Source organism: Plecotus auritus, assembly GCF_963455305.1.
Source record: "Plecotus auritus genome assembly, chromosome: 9".
NCBI lineage: Eukaryota > Metazoa > Chordata > Mammalia > Chiroptera > Vespertilionidae > Plecotus > Plecotus auritus.
The window spans coordinates 121228361-121247140 of record NC_137783.1 but is presented as its reverse complement, the minus strand read 5'-3'; the positions used below and the strand labels follow the sequence as shown (position 1 = coordinate 121247140).

The 18780-nt window shown below is 50.0% G+C and overlaps 1 protein-coding gene across 2 annotated transcripts in view; it reads right to left on the bottom strand.

Annotated features, from left to right (window-relative positions):
• Positions 1-344: 344 nt before the first annotated feature.
• Positions 345-18780, bottom strand: part of SPON1 (spondin 1) — a 266856-nt gene continuing 248420 nt past the window's right edge. For both annotated transcript variants that reach the window (XM_080687617.1, XM_080687618.1), the window contains 9 exons: positions 16943-17144; positions 15761-15901; positions 15309-15384; positions 12061-12243; positions 6761-6931; positions 6505-6672; positions 5353-5517; positions 3741-4001; positions 345-2041 (listed from right to left, as the gene is read on the bottom strand). In XM_080687617.1, the coding sequence (XP_080543743.1) occupies positions 1878-2041; positions 3741-4001; positions 5353-5517; positions 6505-6672; positions 6761-6931; positions 12061-12243; positions 15309-15384; positions 15761-15901; positions 16943-17144 (1531 nt within the window). In that variant the 3' untranslated portion in view covers positions 345-1877. The remainder of the gene's footprint in view (positions 2042-3740; positions 4002-5352; positions 5518-6504; positions 6673-6760; positions 6932-12060; positions 12244-15308; positions 15385-15760; positions 15902-16942; positions 17145-18780) is intronic.

Genomic DNA, 18780 nt, shown 5'->3' with positions numbered 1-18780 from the left:
GCCCCGACCAGGGCCAGGGATCGAGCCTGCAACTGAGGTATATGTCCTTGGGCAGAATTAAACCCAGACCCTTCAGTCAGTGGGCCGACACTCTATCTACTGAGCCAAACCAGCTAGGGCTAAGCCTCTTATTTATCTTACCTTCCTTTGTAGGGGGAGAAAGCAGTTCATTAAAGGGCTACAACAGTGATGTTGGAAACAAAGCTTCAGGAACTCAAAGATGGGACAATAATGGCGCCTCCAGAATGAGGTAACAAAATCGCATCCTCAGCTGAATAGGATTGAGGTGGATAACAACTGTAAACAGACCCAACCGAACACTTCATTAGTGTAAAAACACAAAAGACAGACCCAAATGAGTTTTTTTATTGAACAGTCCCTCTTGGGTTAAAGAAAATAATACAGACTCAGGGCAATAGCATATATATGTTGTGTTTGAAAATATCCTGATGTGTTTAATGTAAATTCTTAAAAAGTGTATTCAAAGCATTGTATGCATCTCATCCATGATACATATTTGGATAAAGCATAATGAAAAAGACCAACAGAAACGAAATGAATTTTAATAAATGAATAAGAACTGCCAATGGACTCAACAAAATGTCCTTTTACACTAATCCTTGGTAGTCAAGTCTCCCTGATTTTGGTGCTGATGAGTGCTGGGGAGGGGATGGAGAACCACGGCCTTCCCTACGGGTGTGTCTAGAACCAGAGTCCCAGGGTGGAGTGCTGATCTAGGCTTGACTTCCCAGCAGATTTTCTTGCCCAGCTTGATTCTGTCATATTCTCTTCTCCCTAGATTTCTATCTTCTAAATGTCTTAGCAACACCTTTTCTGTCTACAGAAGAAAGAAAAACTCTACATATAAAAATTTATGATTTAAAAAAACCCCTTTAAAATACAGAGATAGTATTTTTATTGAAGAATGGCGTGGTGGGTTGTGGGGAAACGTAGCAAAATGTTTTGCATAAGTAAAATATGTTAAAATTGGTTTGAAGACAAAGGTCTAGATGCATGTTGGGAGATTTTTTAAAACCCAGGTTTGGGAATGCTAGTGAGGCTTCTTTTGCTGCCTGGGCCTTGGTTCTGGTGAGGATTTAGTATTGGAAACGTCATAAGGCTGGCTTCCTAGGAGAATCATGGCAAAAACACAAAACAAGGCAAAAATTCTTTCTAGACTCAGTGACCCTGTGCATCAGGTATAAGAACCAGCAACCTTACATTCATATGAATCTGCCATCATTTCCTTTGTAGTATCAGGAACCAGTATTAGGAAAGAAAAATGTATTAAGAATTTCTCAGTGAAAGAAGAAAGCCATCCAACTTCAATGCTCCTCTTCCTGTCTACCGTCTCCGTCTCCCCCAAGAACTATTGATGACGGAGGAGACTCAACAAGGGACCTAACGCTCTACCAAGGGAGAAGAGATGAGCAAACCATAGCTTCTTGCAAGAGAGGGCGGGCCAGAGAGAATGAGGGGATCTGTTCTCTTTATCTGAGGGGTGTGTTTCCTGCTGCACCCTGGGACTGAGTCACAGAGTCATTTCCAGACACAGTTGCCTCTTCCTGGAGGCCAGGTCTCTGCCCTGCTCCCGGGTGGATGCTCCAGGGGGACACATTTCTGTTGGGTACAGGGTGGCCGACACATTCGTGCTGGAGGAGGACTGGCTGAGGGTGAGGGAGCCCTACTCAGCCTGTGCCCACCAAGTATACAGAAAGGATGTCCCTGGCATCCACAAGACCACTGGGCGAATGACACTGCGGAAATGACAACTAGCATACACGATTTAAATTGCCTTAAACAAACAAGCAAACAAACAATCCAGCCACCGGTGACTCTGGCATCTAGAGTGGGGGCCCTGGATACTTGGACCCTTGTTAACAAGGGTGAACGTTGCAGGCTCTGATCTCCTTCTTGTCTTTGCAGCTGGTAAACTGGGAGCTTTTGAACCTCTTCTTGACAGTCATGTAGCGTTCCTGAATCCCCCCTCCGCACAGTTTGGTGCATTCCGACCAGGCTGTCCACGGGCGCATCCTACAGCCTGAAAGCATGAGAAGCCTGGTTAGGCCCGCAGACATTGGGGCAGAACAGGGGTGCTGAATTCTAGCAAACAGCTGTCACCTCTAGTTGTCTGGACTTCTCCTCTGCTCTTGTATGTAATGCATTGTTGAATTAAATAATGGTTAGAGTCCCTATTAGGGATTGATAGTTCATAGGTGGTAGACTGCAAATACTTTGCAGCTCCTCCCATCACGGGGCTGTCTGCTTTTCCACCTCTTGAATCGGAGCTTGATTATATGACTTGCCAGTGGCTTGAAAAAAAGCTGCTGGGGACCCTTCCACTGCCACATAAGAAAGCCTGGTGAGACTGATGGAGAGATCGTGTGGAGAGGCCCCAGCCACCCTATCTGAGGCCCCAGAAATAGGGGCGAGGCCGGTGTAGACCTTCCAGCCCCAGCTGAGCCAGCCACTGACAGTAACCACATGAAGGAGCTGAAGCTGGACCACAGAAGGTGCACCCAGCTGAGCCAGCCCAAGTCTCTGAGCACAGAAACATGTTAATACATGACTTCGAAGTAGCTACTGTTTGGGGTGGCTTGTGAATGCAGCAACGATGCAGGTTGCAATTAATCACTTCTTTCTCTTATGCTTTGCTCCCCAAGTATTTAACCTCCTCCCCAAATATTAAGTAAACGCAAATGTAATTTATTATTCTTCCTACATAAATGTGCCTTTCCCAAAGAAAATTTCCCTGAACCCCGGGTATAAGGTTAGATCTTTTTTTTTTTTTTTTTTTTTTTTTTAAGTTCCCTTGGCTTTCTCCATATGACTGCTTTGTAGAACCAGTCACGTTTATGATCCTTCAACACTATGCTAAGTTTCATGGAGGAGAAGAACATGGCATAGTGTCTGCCTGGCACGTGGTCGGGTTTAAATGAGTGTTGACTAGCCAGCCGACTACCATGTGCAACAGACGGCATTTTGGTATGTAAACAGCTTCCTATCAGAAAGATCATGAACTGTCAGGTAGCTCCTTGTATGTGCATTTCTCATCGCCCTAGATGGAATGCCTTAAGGAAGAGAGAAGAAAAGGGTAATGTGAGCTGTGCTTTTAAAAACAGTGTAACGACATACCCTTAACTTCACGTTTATGCAGGCACCGTCCTCACTCTAGGGAATCCAAAGACCATCCATTGGCCTGTACCCAAGACTGAACCATGGATCTTCCCATCTCATTGTTTCATGAACTTACTGATGGTTTTGCAGTCTTGGCTGGGATCAGTTTATTCAGCAATATAGCCTCAGATGGGGAGATTTTTTAAGTCCTAAAACTCCCTCAAGTTATGCTGGAGGAGGGGGCACATGATCTCTCTCCCAGGCTACAAACGAAACTTAACAACCGGCCTTTGTGCCTCCTCCAAACCACTCAAGGTGTCTGTGAAAGTCACTCTGGCTTAAAACCTTCACCTACAGAACCAAGTCTCCAGTCCTCAGCGGGCCCCTAGACCTCTCCTGATCTGGTCCCCACCACTCCAGCCGGGTTTCTTGCCGCTCCCCTTGTACTCTGCTCCACCTGCATCCCGTTTTTTGCTTGAACATACCATGCTCTTTGGTATCTCTGTGCCTTTGCAGTTACTATTCCTGCTCTAACTGGCAAACGTCTACAAGCTCTTCAAGACCCCCTTGCATTTCCCCCGCTTCATCTCCCTGAACTCCAGCCTCACACGTGGGAGCAGTACCTGGGAACTGCTCCCCATCAGACTCTTCCCTCAGCTGCTCACTCCGCCGGCTCTCTCGGGCCTCTCTCCAGCGCAGCTTCTGGAAGGATGGATTTCGGCATTTCCGGAGGCGGCACTTTTTTCGCTGCACAGTCTCTGGGCAAGGTGCACCTCCAAACTGAGGTTCCATTTGGATCATCCGGGTTCGAATCATGTGGCCTTTCCCGCATGACTTGTTACATTCCGACCACTGGGACCACTCGGTGAGCTCACAATCAATGGCTGGCAAGACACAGAAGGGCATGAGTGCATCTCATGTCTGAAACAAGATACGGTCACTTATACCCTCCTTTGAACATCTCAAATCAAGCCTATAAGCCATGCAGAGCAGGTGCTGTTATCCCATTTCACAGAAGAGGAAACTGAGGCTCCAAGAGGCAGACTAACTTCATCCAGCCCATATGGTTGGTAAGCAGGAGGGCCAGGATTGGTGCCCAGGTCATAACCTACATTTTATGGCCTCTCTGTGACTCAAGAAGGCTTTGGGGGCGGGGGGAGGGTAGGGGGAAGACTTTGTAAATGTGTACAGAGCCTCTTGCCTTGCTCTGTGAGCTTCTGGCATAGATCTGAATCTGGGCAAGCAGCCTGAGTAATAAGGGAGCGGGAGCATAAAAGACGACTGCAAGTGCATTTCAGAGGAAGCCAAAAATCAGATCACAGCCAAGTGTGTCTGACTTTCCAACACCTAAAAGAGAAGCTCTCCTGGAAAAGTAGCCAGAAAAACAGGCTCTCTCTCCTCAGGATAGTCCCTGAGTAATGCATACAGCTGATCGCAGATTTGGGAGGAGATGGGGTGGGCACTGAGCTTTTGAGAGCTTGACTTGTTTTTCTTATCAAGGCTGCAAGGGTACAGGAGTCACTGACTCCATGTCCACCCTCTGGTCATGGACAAATAAATGGTCAGAGGGACGAGGAATAAAGTTAAAAAGCTTGACTATCCATTGGTTAGACAGCTGCTAATTAGGGATGGGGGTGGGGAGGGAAAGAACTAAGAAGTAAGGTTTACCGAGCCTTGTGCAAAGCGTTTTTCATCTGTGTCTCCCATTTAGACGGCACAGCAACTTGCAGTTTGTGTGCTTTGTAGATGGATGTGGGATCCTCATTACCAATAAGGAGACTGACTGAGAGTTTAACCAGTTAACTGCCACGCTTCCAAAACGGAAACCATCCTTGGGTCTATAGACGCTTATTTAAATTACTTTGCTAACACAGAGCCCTGGCCGGTTCGGCTCAGTGGATAGTGTTGGCCCACAAACTGAAGGGTCCAGGGTTCAATTCCAGTCAAGGGCATATACCTGGGTTGCAGGCTCCATCCCTGGCCTAGAGGAGGCAACTAATCGATGTGTTTCTCTCACTTCGATGTTTCTCTCTTTCTCCCTCTCCTTTCCACTCTAAAAATCAATGGAAAAATATCCTTGGGTTTAGGATTAACAACAAAAACCACTTTGCTAACACAGAGGTCCAAATCCAAGCTCTTTCTCTCTCCCCAGCAAACGGTTGGACATTTCGACCTAGCAGTGTGATCCGGCACAGGGCTGGTTAACGGCGGGCGTGCGGGAGCGCCAGGACTTACGGCATTCGGGCAGCATGCACTTCTCCACTTGCTCCAGCTCCTCATTACAGTCCCCGAGCTCGGCCAGAGACTTGAGCATCCGCTGGCGGGTCCGCATGCCCTTCCCACAGGTCACGCTGCAGTCGCTCCACTCGGACCATGGGGACAGCAAGCATGGGATGGTGTCTAGGCGGAGAGCCAGGTTTGCCTCTGAGAATAAGCCCCCTTTGCTTTCTTTGATCCCTGTGCCCCCCACTCCCTGTCCCCACTCTTGTCCATGAAATAAGGTGAAACTGACTGATAGATTCAGACACTCAAGTGAACCCCAGGGGCAAGAAGTGGCTCAGCAGATTCTTGCTGTTCTTGTCACTCTCCTGCAACTCCTCTGGCCCTGCTGGAGGCTGACATGACGTCACATGATAATGAGTAAACAAGTTATTTGAATATACAAGTCCCCACTTGAAACACCACTGAGGGTCTGAGTAGCGTTTTATTAGAGACAGAAACATCCCACACACCCCAGGATCCACACACTAAGAGTTAGATGCAAGGTTGCATTTTTAGACATGTGCTGAAACCCCTAGAATGTGTATGTACTCTGTGCATGTGTACATATGTGTGAGCCTCTGTGCATCTGTGCACAGAGCAGGGGTGTAGTGTTTTATGGGGCCAGGCAAATCCAATGCACAGGAGTGGGGAGGCCTAGGATGACCTGGGGAATGCACATGCCACCTGAATGTATAGTTACCCTCACAAAGGTACTCTGGGCCCCTATAAACATGCTGCAGGTGAATTCTATCCAAAAGTCACCAATTGGGGGGGTGAGGGCATGTATGGGAGTGGGGGGGGGGCAATGGTAAGATATGTACAATATAATACCTTAATAAAAAAATTTAAAAAAATTAAAAAAAAACATAAAAAAACAACAACAGAAGTCACCAATTGGCCACCCCAGCATTGCTCAGAGTGTCCCTCAAAGGAGGCCACTCTCTCTGGGTCTGGTTGATGTCCACACAACTATGGCCTTCATCTTGATCCTAGCAGTGCCCTGCAAGGACAGTGGAATGGAACCTACCCAACCTCCGACCTTGATGGAGGTGATAGTAGGGGGTGCTGTGGTCCCCCATCCTGTCCCTCTCTCCCTCCCCTGCCCCACCTCCCACGCCCACTCACGGCACTCGGGCATCATGCACTTCTCTGCCTGAGAGGTCTCGGCTTTGCACATGGAGCCGTCTGCTGGGCTCATCTTGACCATGCGGTGCCGCTTCTTCATGCCCATCCCGCAGGTGGCGCTGCACTCGTCCCACTCGCCCCACTCGGTCATCAGGCAGCTGCTGGAAGCTGGGGAGTCCAGTGGCCTCAGAGTCAGCAGTTGCCTCGGGAGCCGGGCCGCCGCCCCGCCCCGCCCGCCCAGTGTCCCTGCACTCACAGCACTCCTCGTTGACCGTGCACTTCTCGGTCTCTTCCGTGGGCAGCGTGCACACGGAGCCATCCTCCGGGAACTGCTTCACGTACCGCTCCCGGGACCGCACGCCCATGCCACAGGAGATGCTGCAGGGCGACCAGGTGATCCACTCGGACATGGTGCAGGTGGACCCATCTGCAACACACAGAGCAGACGCTGCAGCCCCAGAAATATCTCTAAGAGTAAATGAAATGCCCTTTTCCAGGGGCACTCAGTGAGGATTACTCCTTACTCCATGATAATGCATATGAAAGACACTTGGATGACAGAAGGATGACCATATATATATATATATATATATATAGAGAGAGAGAGAGAGAGAGAGAGAGAGAGATCCTATATAATAAAAGTCCAGCAACCAAAACAGCAGAATGACCAGAATGACCAGAGACCAGAACAACTGCTGCCTCTTGCCCTGGCCAGCCCCGCCCCCCCCAGCGGGGACCCCCACCCCGATCGTGGTCGAGGCTGGCCTGCAAACTACTCATGGCCCCTTGCCCTGGCTGTCCCCATCCCCCAGTGGGGACCCCCCCACCCCAATTGGGGGCATGGCCAGCCTGCAAACTGCCTGTGGCCCCTCGCCCCGGCCAGCCCCACCCCCCAATGGGGACCCCCACTCCAATCCGGGGCCCCCATCAGGGCAGGTGGGCCAGCCCCCACCCATGCACTGGGCCTCTATCTTATATAATAAAAGGGTAATATGCAAATTGACCCTAACGGCAGAATGACCAGAACACCGCTCAACCAGTCACTATGAGGCACACTGACTGCCTCTTGGTCCCTTTCCCCAACCGGCAGGTTCTGATTGCCCAATGGCAAACAGGGAACCGGGGATAGGAGGCGGGGGATACAGGTGGTTCCAGGCCAAGGTCCCTGACCCACCAGTTGCCCCACACACAGAGGGCAACCCGCAGCGGGGGCAGTGCCAGCAAGGGTGTGGAACAGCCGACCTCTTGGTTCCTCCCCCGGCCAGCTGACTCCACTCACCCGATGGCAAATGGGGAACTTGGGGTGGGTGGCAGTGGGGGTGAGCCAGCAGCGGGCAGCTGGGGAAGATGGCCCTGATCGCAAGCCAGGCCTAGGGACCATACCTGCATATGAATTTTGTGCGCTGGGCCTCTAGTGTGTGTGTGTGTATGTATATAATGCATGTGTGGTAAAATATAATTTAATCTACATGTAATTTAATGTAAGTCATAATCCACTTGTATGGTCCAGGATATATCATACATTTAAGACCATTAAATAAAAATTTTTAAAATATATGTTTTTATTGATTTCAGAGTGGAAGGGAGAGGGAGGGAGGGATAGAAACATTGATGATGAGAGAGAATAATCCATGTGCTGCCTTCTGCACATCCCCTACCGGGGTTCAAGCGTGTGCCTGGACTGTGACCTCCTGGTTCATGGGTCAACACTCAACCACTGAGCCACACTGGCCGGACAAGACCATTAAATAGAATTTAAAATTCACTTCCTCAGTCACTGACCACATTTTTAGTGCTGACTAGGCAGGCATGCCTAGTGGCTACCATATTGGATAGTGCAGATATAGAATATTTTCATTGTGACAGAAAGTTCCATTGGACAGCACTGTAAAGCAATTATATATACACTAGAGGCCCGGTGCACAAAATTCGTGCATGGGGGAGGTCCCCTTAGCCCAGCCTGCACCCTCTTCAATCCAGGACCCCTCGGGGGATGTCTAGACCGGCAGTCGGACATCCCTCTCACAATCCTGGACCACTGGCTCCTAATCGCTCACCTGCCTGGTTGCCCCTAACTGCCACCCCCGCCCCCGCTGGCCTAATCACCCCTCACTGCCCCCCCGCCAGCCTAATCACCCCCAACTGTCCCCACTGCTGGCCTGGTTGCTCCCAACTGCACCCCTCCCGCCAGCCTGGTCACTCCCAACTGCCCCCCCTTGACGTCCTGGTCACCCCCAACAGCCCCCCTGCTGGCATGGTCACCCCCAACTGCCCCCACCTGCCAGCCTGGACACCCCTCACGGCCCCCCTGATGGCCTGGTTGCCCATGCAGCCTGCTGTTCAGTCGTTTAGTGGTCTCTCAGGCTGGCTCTGGGTGGCTTGGCAGCCGCCATCCAAGGCTTGCCTGGGCCTTGGGCTGGCCCTGGGTGGCTGGGGGGCTGAGGGGACTGGAGGACTCTGGAGGCAGGTACGCAGAGCAGCCAGACCCACCTGGGGGCGGGTCCGGCTGTGCCGTGTGCCTGACGCCCTGGCCGGGCTGAGGGGACTGGGCACCGCCAACTTGTGGCTGTGGGCGCCACCATCTTTGAGGGTGTGGCAGTCAATTAGCATATTTCCTCCTTATTGGCTGTGGGCACTTCCATCTTTGTGAGGGCGTGATGGGCAATTAGCATATTCCTTCTTTATTAGATAGGATATTCTGAGATACTATGTAAGCTGTCAGTTCCCAGTCTAGAAAAACAGATGAGAGAATTTTGTTATTGAAGGAGTGAGCGTGACTGGCCTTGAGACATAGGACCTGAGGGCTGATTTGTACCCAAAGAGCAGATTATACTAAGTGACCACAGGCACCTCAAAGCCTCAGTTGAGGTTGGTAACAAAGAAGAGAAGACCTCAGCTACTAATGGGGAGCAAATGGCTGGGTGGGGAATTGAGAGAGAATATCTGTGTGTGTCAGGAGAGGGGGACACAGAGGAAGAATGAGGAAGGCAATGTAGCCAGCCTCGTTGATATCCTGGACTACATATAGCTTTGCTCCCAAGAATGGGTGTTAGCAAAGATCATGGTCCTGTAGGAGACACTCAGGATGTTGGTGAAAAAGATATCCAACCTCTCAGCATGGCTTGTGGTCCTGTTTCCAAGGTGGTGGTATGCTGCTCCAGTTGAAAACACAGGTGTGTGTGTGTGTGTGTGTGTGTATGTGTGCATGTGTGCTTATTTAAAAAAGGGGAAGATGAAGTCATCCCTCTATCATCTATCCGTTTATTCATGTCACTGAAGACACTGAATGATTAGGTGAATACTCTGAGGTTAAAAAGATGTGTAAGATATGGATCTCATTCTACTTGGGAGAGAGAAAAAAAGAGCGGGGGGGGGTGGGGGGAGAGAGAGAGAGAGAGAGAGAGAGAGAGAGAGAGAGAGAGAGAGAGAGAGAGAGAGACTAACAATAATTCCGGGCATTGAAAATATGATGACAGAGGTAAGCCCAGGGAATTGGGAGCATAAAAGAGGGGGAAAGTCACCCCTTCTGGGAGTTCTGGTCCCCTAGCTTGGTGCTGGGGCAGGGTGCCTTCACACAAGAGGGCACATCTGAGTGAACTTGGATGGGAAATGGATATTTGCATTTCAGGCACGGGGAAGAGCTAATGCAAACACCCTGCAGAGAGTGTATATGTGTGTGGTACTGGGAGATGAAGCTGGAAAGGAAGACTGAAGTCAGAGTGTGAAGCCAGCCTGCACATGGCCACAGGCTGCCACCTGCACATGTGTGGTGCCCACACATTGTCATTTAATCTTTGGACAGTGTAGCTACACGATACTGGTGGTGCAGCAAGAAATCATAGCTGGAACCCACGTTAGACCCAGGGACAAAGCTAACTAGGGGTGCATGTACAACCAAATAAGATCATTATGTTCCAGTGTGATATGGGTGGAGGTTCAGGGCTTGGCAAGCCCCAATTCAGGTTGCCCATAACCTGGCAAGACGTTACCCTGAGCAGGAAGAATACCCTCACCACCAACCCGAGCGTCTTGTGAGAAGAAGAGGTTGGAGTTGAGAGGCATCCCCCAGACGTCCTCGGGTGCCTTAACTAACGTGTTTTCAGTATTGCAGTACAATGTTCACTGCATTGGGTGAGTGTCTGAGTGCTCATTTTCACCAGGCCTCCACCTTGGTTCTGCAGAACTATTTTGCCAGTAAATTATGTGGAAGAGTTTGCACATTGGGCAATGAGGAGCCACAGAGTTTTCAGCTAAGGAGTGACATGACCAGATCTTTGGTTGCAAAGGACCCTTCTAGTGCTGCCTGGACGTGGCAGAGATGATAAGGCCTAGGATAAAGGGCTGGCTCAGATAATTAGGAAGAAACTCTAACTAAGACTATTTTATCGTGGTTGCACAATAAAATGTACACTCATGGGGTCATAAAATGACTCCCAAATGTCCAAAGGGGTCCTTGCTTCCTTCCTATTCTAAATGCTCCCTATATAACCAGTGCAGAGGGGAGCCTGATGTGGGCACAAGAGAACCTTATTTGACTTTGGGTCAAGTAGCCTCTGGGGAACATGGACCCCAGGTACAAAGAGCAGGCATACTTGCAGAAATAGAAAAGCATATCCTAAAATTCACTCCCCTCTGAAGAGTCTTATCATGGGCACAGTTAACAAGAAACCACCATGGAAGTGCAGCCAGGAGAGGTGCTTAAGACTGTCCCCCAGGAAGAGCCAGCTAGTGGGGTAAGCTTTCTTCAACCATCCTCAGCTTGGAAGTAGTTTTCTTCCTGCCATAAACCAGCTCAGTCTTATCCCTTCCCATTGCCTCACTGCCCCTCTGGGATGGTTAAAATCACAGAGCACCAAGTATAGATGTGCCCAGACAGAGAGAGGAATCGTATTCTGGAAAGGAGGCAGCTGACCTTTGCACAGCAATCAGTTTAGTGCCATCTGGAAGCCTGAGCCATCCTGGCATAGGGGGCGCAAGCTCATAGACCTTTGAGCAGTTAGAGAGAGAGAGAGAGAGAGAGAGAGAGAGAGAGAGAATTCCTGCAATCACCCCCCTCCCCTGCCCCCAGGCCCTGACATAAGGAAGCCAGTGCTCTGCCTCAGGCTCAGGCAGGACAGAGAGCCAGAGGGTCCTGACCCAGAATCAGGGCCATGGATCTAGATGCAATCTTGCCCAACCTGTTCATCTGCTTCTTTAAAATAGGCTGGAGTTAAGGCCCAGAGCAGGCTGCTTGTTATATGTAATTGGTCATGAGATATTTGCTAGCTCTTCAGTAACTTGTGTATATTTTCTTCAGTGGCTGGGGAAGGAGGCAGGTGGTCAGTCAATCTCAATAATTCATTTGATGTCATAAAACTTGTTCGGTGTTCAGAGGCCTGGAGACACTGTTGGAGATGGGGGACTGCCCTAGGTGGACCCCACTAACAACTGCAGCCAGGGTCCTGGTGCCCCACTATGGACCTGGCCTGAGCAGATATGAGGGGCCGGCATCACCAGGCATAATTGTTCCCTCCTGAGCTTCAGCCCGCTACCTGCTGGCCTGGGTTGCCTCCTCACCTTCATCACTGCAGCCTGGGCCCATGCAGGGCTGGAAGTCCTGGGTGTCGGGGCAGGGGACACTGAGGTCCAGCTGTGCCTTCAGCATGCGCTGCCGCATCCTCTTGCCTTTGTCGCAGGTGGAGGAGCTGCAGGCGGACCACGGGGACCAGTTGGAGTAGATGCAGGTTTCCGGGGTGTCATCTGGCAAGAGTAGGTGACAGGTTTTCCCTGGGAGCCTGTGGCTGCTGAGACTGTCTCTCTCCCCAGACAAGCTCATTGGGAGACAAGAAAATTCCTGCTGCCTGGCTGGCCTCTGTGAGCCTGGTACTCCTGGGATGGGAGCAAGTCAGTCCCTTCCCTTTAAAACCTTTATTGTAGCACTAGTGGCCTGGTGGACGAAATTTGTGCAGGGGGGGTCCCTCAGCCCAGCCTGCACCCTCTCCAATCAGGGACCCCTTGGGGGATGTCCGACATCCCTCTCACAATCTGGGACCGCTGGCTCCTAACCACTCACCTGCCTGCCTGCCTGATCACTCCTAACTGCCTCTGCCTGCCTGCCTGATTGCCCCTAACCCCTCTGCCTGCCTGCCTGATTGTCTCTAACCTCTCTGCCTGCCTGCCTGATCGTCCCTAACTGCCCTCCCCTGCTGGCCTGATTGCCCCTAACTGCCTCTGCCTTGGCCCCCACCACCATGGCTTTGTCTGGAAGCAAGTCGGACATCCAGAAGATGGCCGGTCGACCCGGTCTAATCAACATATTACCCTTTTATTAGTATCCTATCTAATAAAGAGGGAATATGCTAATTAACCATCACTCTGTCACAAAGATGGCTGCACCCACAGCTGAGGCCAAGTTCCCATAAGGAGCCTTAACAAGCAATCAGCAGGGACCTGAGGCTACGCCCTCCCCGCCCCAGTGCCAGGCCAGGGGACCTCAGGCTGCGCCCCCCACCAGGTGGGGCTTGACAGGGGACTTCAGGCCACACCCCCTACCCGGCAGGACTTGATGGGGGACCTCAAGGTGCACTTCCTGTCCTGGTGTTGGGCTAGGGGACCTCAGGCTGCTCCTCCTGCCCCAGTGCCAGGCTGGGGGACCTCAGGCCAGGCCCCCCACCAGGTGGGGCTTGACAGGGGACTTCAGGCTGCACCCCCAACCCCGGCACTGGGCTGGGGGACCTCAGGCCTCACTCCCTGCCCCAGCACCAAGCCAGGGGACCTGAGGCTGCACCCCCCTGCCTGGCGGGGCTTGACAGGGGATCTCAGGCCATGTCCCACACTTGGTGGGGCTTGACGGGGGACCTCAAGGCACGCCCCCCCCCACCCCAGTCTGGGCTGGGGGACCTCAGGCCATGCCCCCTGTCCTGGCACCGGGCCAGGGGACCTGAGGCTACATTCCCTGCCCGGCGGGGCTTGACAAGGGTGGGACTAGCCAGGTCTGGATCTATCCCAATGAGGGGGGGAGGCCAGCCAGGTCTGGGTCTCATGTGATTTTGAGGCGCATGTGGGTGGGCAGGGACTTGACTCTGGGTCCCGTGGTGTGCCCCAGACTCTGACAGGGGGAAGGTTTTCATATACATTTTACTAATTTTCTTTAATCTCTGACACTTCTATTATAGAGAAAGGGCAAATAGCAATATTAAATTATTTCCTCTAATTAATCCCCTTTTAATGTGCATGAATTTCGTGCACCGGGCCACTAGTAGATAGATAAAAGAATAGGATTGCTTAAATGGGAAGGAAAAGCCTTTTTCAGCAGGAGGAGATGCTCTTGGCAGACAAAAATACTATAATCCCTATATCTGGACTGATAGCCAGCCATATGCACTATACTGCCAAATCCGTCATTAAAAAATTGAACCTCCTTCTTACACCTTACACCAAACAGCTGTTGCCCTTAAAACCCCTCCTCAGCCCCTATCTTAGGTTCTGCCTCCACAGTTCAACCAGATTCGGTTCTGATTGGTTGGTTTCTATGCCAGTCAGCGTCAAAAGCTCTGTCTCCTAGGCAGTCATTGACGCCTCGCACTTCACCCAGATTTGGTTCTGATTGGTCAGTTTCTATGCCAGTCAGCATCAAAAGCTCCACCTCCTAGGAAGCCATTGGCTCCTCACAGTTCACCCAGATATGGTTCTGATTGGTTGGTTTCTATGCCAATCAGCATCTCTGGGCCTATCTCCAGGCCTGATCAGAGAGGTGGAGGCCCAGAGAGAAAGAGAGAGGCAAGGGCTGATCAACAGCTGCCATGGAGGCTATGGATCAGACCCTGCTTCTCTCTCCAGGCCTCTCTCTGGGCCTGATCCGCAGCCCCCTTGGCAGTCAGTGCTGGGTCACCGCGCCTGCAGCGGCAGCAGTCAGTGCTGGGTCTCCACGGCAACCCAGCACTGACTACAGGACTGACTTCCAGTTGGTCGAATCTTTGGTTGTTTTGGATGTTATGTATCCTGAGTTTTTAATATTAGGATTCCATGGGTAGCTAAATAACCTAATAACAAGTAAAGATTCTCCTACTATCCCTTCCCCTCAACAAATGAATGTCTTTTCATTTCCCTCACCATGGCAGACATTGTTTCCACATAGGTGTGGGCTTCTCACAGGCAATGTGGGAAAGCACAGGTTTTTTTGTGTTGCTTCATCTTCCCAGCGATCATGATACATACACGGGTGTCATGATAAGAATAAGAGCAGCCGATGTTCACTGAGCACTTATTATGAGCCAACGTCATTCTAAGAACCAAACATGTTTTATCCCATTGGAGACTTAACAACTCTCTCTGAGGCAGGTTCTGTTATTATCCCCATTTTACAGGTGAGGAAACCGTGGCAGAAAGGTGAGTGAGATCCCGTGAGAAAACTTGATCTGCGGCCCCGGCTCTGCCACTCCCTCCTGACTGTGGGAACTGGGCCTCACTCTTCTTGCTGGGGGAGTGGAATCACCCACATCTGCCTCACAGGCCAGTAGGAGAATCAAAGCAGAGAGTGACCTGAGTACTGTGAAGCCTATGCAAATGCCATTTACACGGTCATTTTAAAGGCCTGATGCTGTTGAGTGCATATTCCAGTATCACACCTTCACCAATTCGCTGAATCTTTGTGCCTAGTCTTGGCCTTGCTTTGGATTATATCTCTCAAGCAGAAATTCTCAAAGATGAGATGACCAAATCAAAGGATACAATTATTTGTGGCTTTTAAAGCATGTTAGCAAATTGCTTTCCCAAAAGATGGTGCCAGTTTATGTTGCCACTGGCAACAAAGGGAAACAACGTACCTTCATCTTTCTCTTCCGGAGCCAGGTCTGCTACTATATCATCCACGTTGTCCGGTACGATATTGCATTGTTCCCCCTGCAAGAGAGCTTTACTCAGAGGGCTCACATTAAAGAATGGAATGGGTGGCGTGAAGATGAAGGAGGATGTAAAATATAATGCCCACCCTGTGTATACAAGGCGGAGCTCTGGGCCAACATTTACAGTCTGACTGGAAAAAAAAATGGCAATAAAGTCACAGCTTCCAATTCCTGACCCGGGGCAGATATTACTAATTGATTGTGGGACTCATCATGAAACCTGAATAATTTGTATACTAGAAACTTTGGGAGGCCCAGGAATCCTACATCCCGGAATATGCCAGGGACCCCATGATTCTAGAGCAGAAAGGGCGACTGTCTACTAGAACCCTTGGTGGGAAAGGTCTATGCCAGGGTGAGCTCTAACCCAGTACCTTCCGGGCGATTCTCTCGATGACAACTCTGGCTACTTGAGTGATGGACCCGCCCTCTGGATCGTAAAAAGGACTCTGAGGATGGTCCAGACTGGTCAGGGGCCGGATTTTCTCCTGGGGAATTGTGGGCCTGTTGGGTGACTGCAACGGGGAAAACAACAACAACAACAACAACAACAACGAAAACAGATACAGAGTGGGATATAGAATTGGTTAAGTAACACAAAAGCAAATTTTTTTTTATTTGCTCGCAAAGCAATTTGATTGTAATATGATCAGAACAAAAACCTTGATAGGAATTTAACAAGTTTAACTACTATTTATATTATGGAATTCTATTCACGCCATGTGTCGTGCATGGAAATTTGTAGGTCTGTACTTTCAGATCCTCCCACGTACACAGTGGGATTATGCACAGATGAAGAAGCCAGATTTCAGAGAGGTCACCACAGTTCGGAAATGGCTGAGCTGGGCTGGCCTGAATCCAGAGCTCTTCCTACTAGCCCAAGCGTTGGCAAACCTTTGTCTGCAGAGGGTCAGATGGTAGATATTTTAGGCTTTGTGGGCCAAACCGTGTCTGTCGCAAGGACTGAACTCAGCTGTTATAGTGAGAAAACAGCCCCAGACAACATGTAACTGAATATGTGAGGCTAGGTGCAAATATTTTATTTTCAAATGAGGTGGTAGGCCGGATTTATCCTGTAAACCATAGTCACCATCACCTGTTCTCGATTGTTCTACCACTGGTTTTCTGATGGCTCCATTTTGATGTTGTTGGTGTATTAACCATATCTGAGAAATATTGGCATTCAGGGAGAGATTCCAAACTCCTTAGCCTGGCTGTCCAGAAACCTTTGGCATATGGTCCAGTCCCCACTTTCTTCCCTCTCTCCCCCCTCCCCCCTTCCTCCATGTAGTACCTTTCACCTGCTCTTCCCTTGCTCACCCATGAGCAGCTTTTTAGCAGATCTCCTCTCTGTGCCCTCCTGACCGGCTGCACGGGCACTGTCCAGAGTCCAAATTAGACTATGTGTGAGGATATGGTGATGAGACCACGCTGGCCTCCCTGCCACACTGTGAGTTTGTCTAGGACCCCGCCTAGGTTAGATTCACCTCTGTGTCCAGGACGCCGGGACAGAGGTGGGCAAGGTTTGTCACTCACCACTCCAGGCACACACCTACCTCATAGGTCACCCCGCTGTCAGTGCCCGCGTCCCAAGGAATCAGGTCCTGCACCACCTTCTGCACCCAGCCGCACTCCTTGGTGCACAGGTCCTCGGCAGACAGACCCACGTTCCAGTCAGGGCTGGGGCCCATCATGGTCAGGAAGGACATTAAGTGGCGTGTCCTGTCCACGGAAAATTCAGCCGAGGGTGCTGCTCTCCTGGAAAGCAAACACAGAGACCATTACATTAGGGGGGCCAGGGGTGCACACTCTGAGGGACATCTGGCCAGGCCATGTAAAGCAAGCGTGTCAAACTCCTGCATGTGGCCCACAGCGAATATTTTTGCGGCCCAGCCAGTATAATGGTATGTAAGAAACGTTTTAATAAAAATTTTGTAACTTAATTTTTACAATATCCTGTTATACATAATTATTAATAACAAACCTCAACATTCACTAATGACTGATTATTATAATCGGGTTGCATTCATTTCCCTTACATGCCTTATGTGCAGGCGCACCATTTCTCTCCACTAATACTAGCAGTGAATATTTTAGCAGCCGATTGCCACATCATTAGTCTTGTACTGACTTGTTTGGTGTGTGCAACAGGAAATATTTTGCTTTTGGAGGACAAGAAAAATAGGTTTATTTGCGTTATGCTTATTAATTTGTGCAGTTATTCAGTGTCTGATAAGTTAATGTTCAAGAAAAAATATTAATTTTTATTAAAATGTTTTATTCTTTTATGTTAATGATTACTCATTTATTTCAGCCCTTTGTATTTGGCATGTCTCTATGGAAATAAACCTACGTTTCTATGAAAATTGAAGCTTTTGTGTTTTTGTGGCCCACAAAAACTTAAACCTTGTTTATCTGGCCCGTGTTAGCCTTTGAGTTTGACATGCTCGGTGTAAAGGAGGAAGGCGGATTCTCGGTCTCCCGGTGCCTTTGGCCATGAGTGGTTTATACCCTTCTCTCTCCTGACTTTATCCTTTGGCCACACTTAGAGAGAACCATATGCTGCCATCTTATCTCCTTTTTTTTTTTTTTTAATCCTCACTCGAGGATATTTTTCCATTGATTTTTAGAGAGAGGGAAAGACAGAGAGAAATATTGATATGAGAGAAACACATCAATTGGTTGCCTCCTGCATGCGCCCTGGCCAGAGCCGGTGCCCTTGACCAGAATGGAACCTGGGACCCTTCCGTCCGCAGGCCAGTCCTCTATCCACTGAGCCGATCCAGCTAGGGCCTATCCACTTTTAGTGTGTACACAGCACTTACTATTTATTTATTTGTTTTGCTGTTTATTGACCGGGAAAGGAGGGCTTTTGTCTGCCTTCTTCATGGCCTTAATTCCAGTTCCTGTAAACAGTGCCTGGCACGGAGTAGATGCTCTGTAAATGTTTCTGAATAAACGAATGAATAAATACTTTGCGCTACATGTGAGCCCAGCTGTGTTGGATGTGAGATGAGCTTTACAAATAAAAACTGGCTAACAATGCCCGAAGCCCTTTCTTATACATTCTCATCGAATCCCCAGAACAGGATACCCGACTCCAATTTATGGACGTGGAAACCTAGGCTCAGAAGGGTTATGCAATTTGTCCAAGTGAAGTGGTAGAACGGAGACGGCAGCCCAAGTCCATACAAGGTAGGTATCCTTTTCATTATCCATTTCTGAACCCTCCACCCTGCGCCTTCCTCACTGTACGGAGATCTACATCAGATCCTGCTGCGGCCAAGGCCCCGCCCCGGGCACCGACTCGCAGCCGTGTTCTCCAGTCGGCCAGCCGGGACCCCCGGCTGCGGAGCCAGGGCCTCTGGCTGACAAGCCCTGAGCTGCAGGAGGC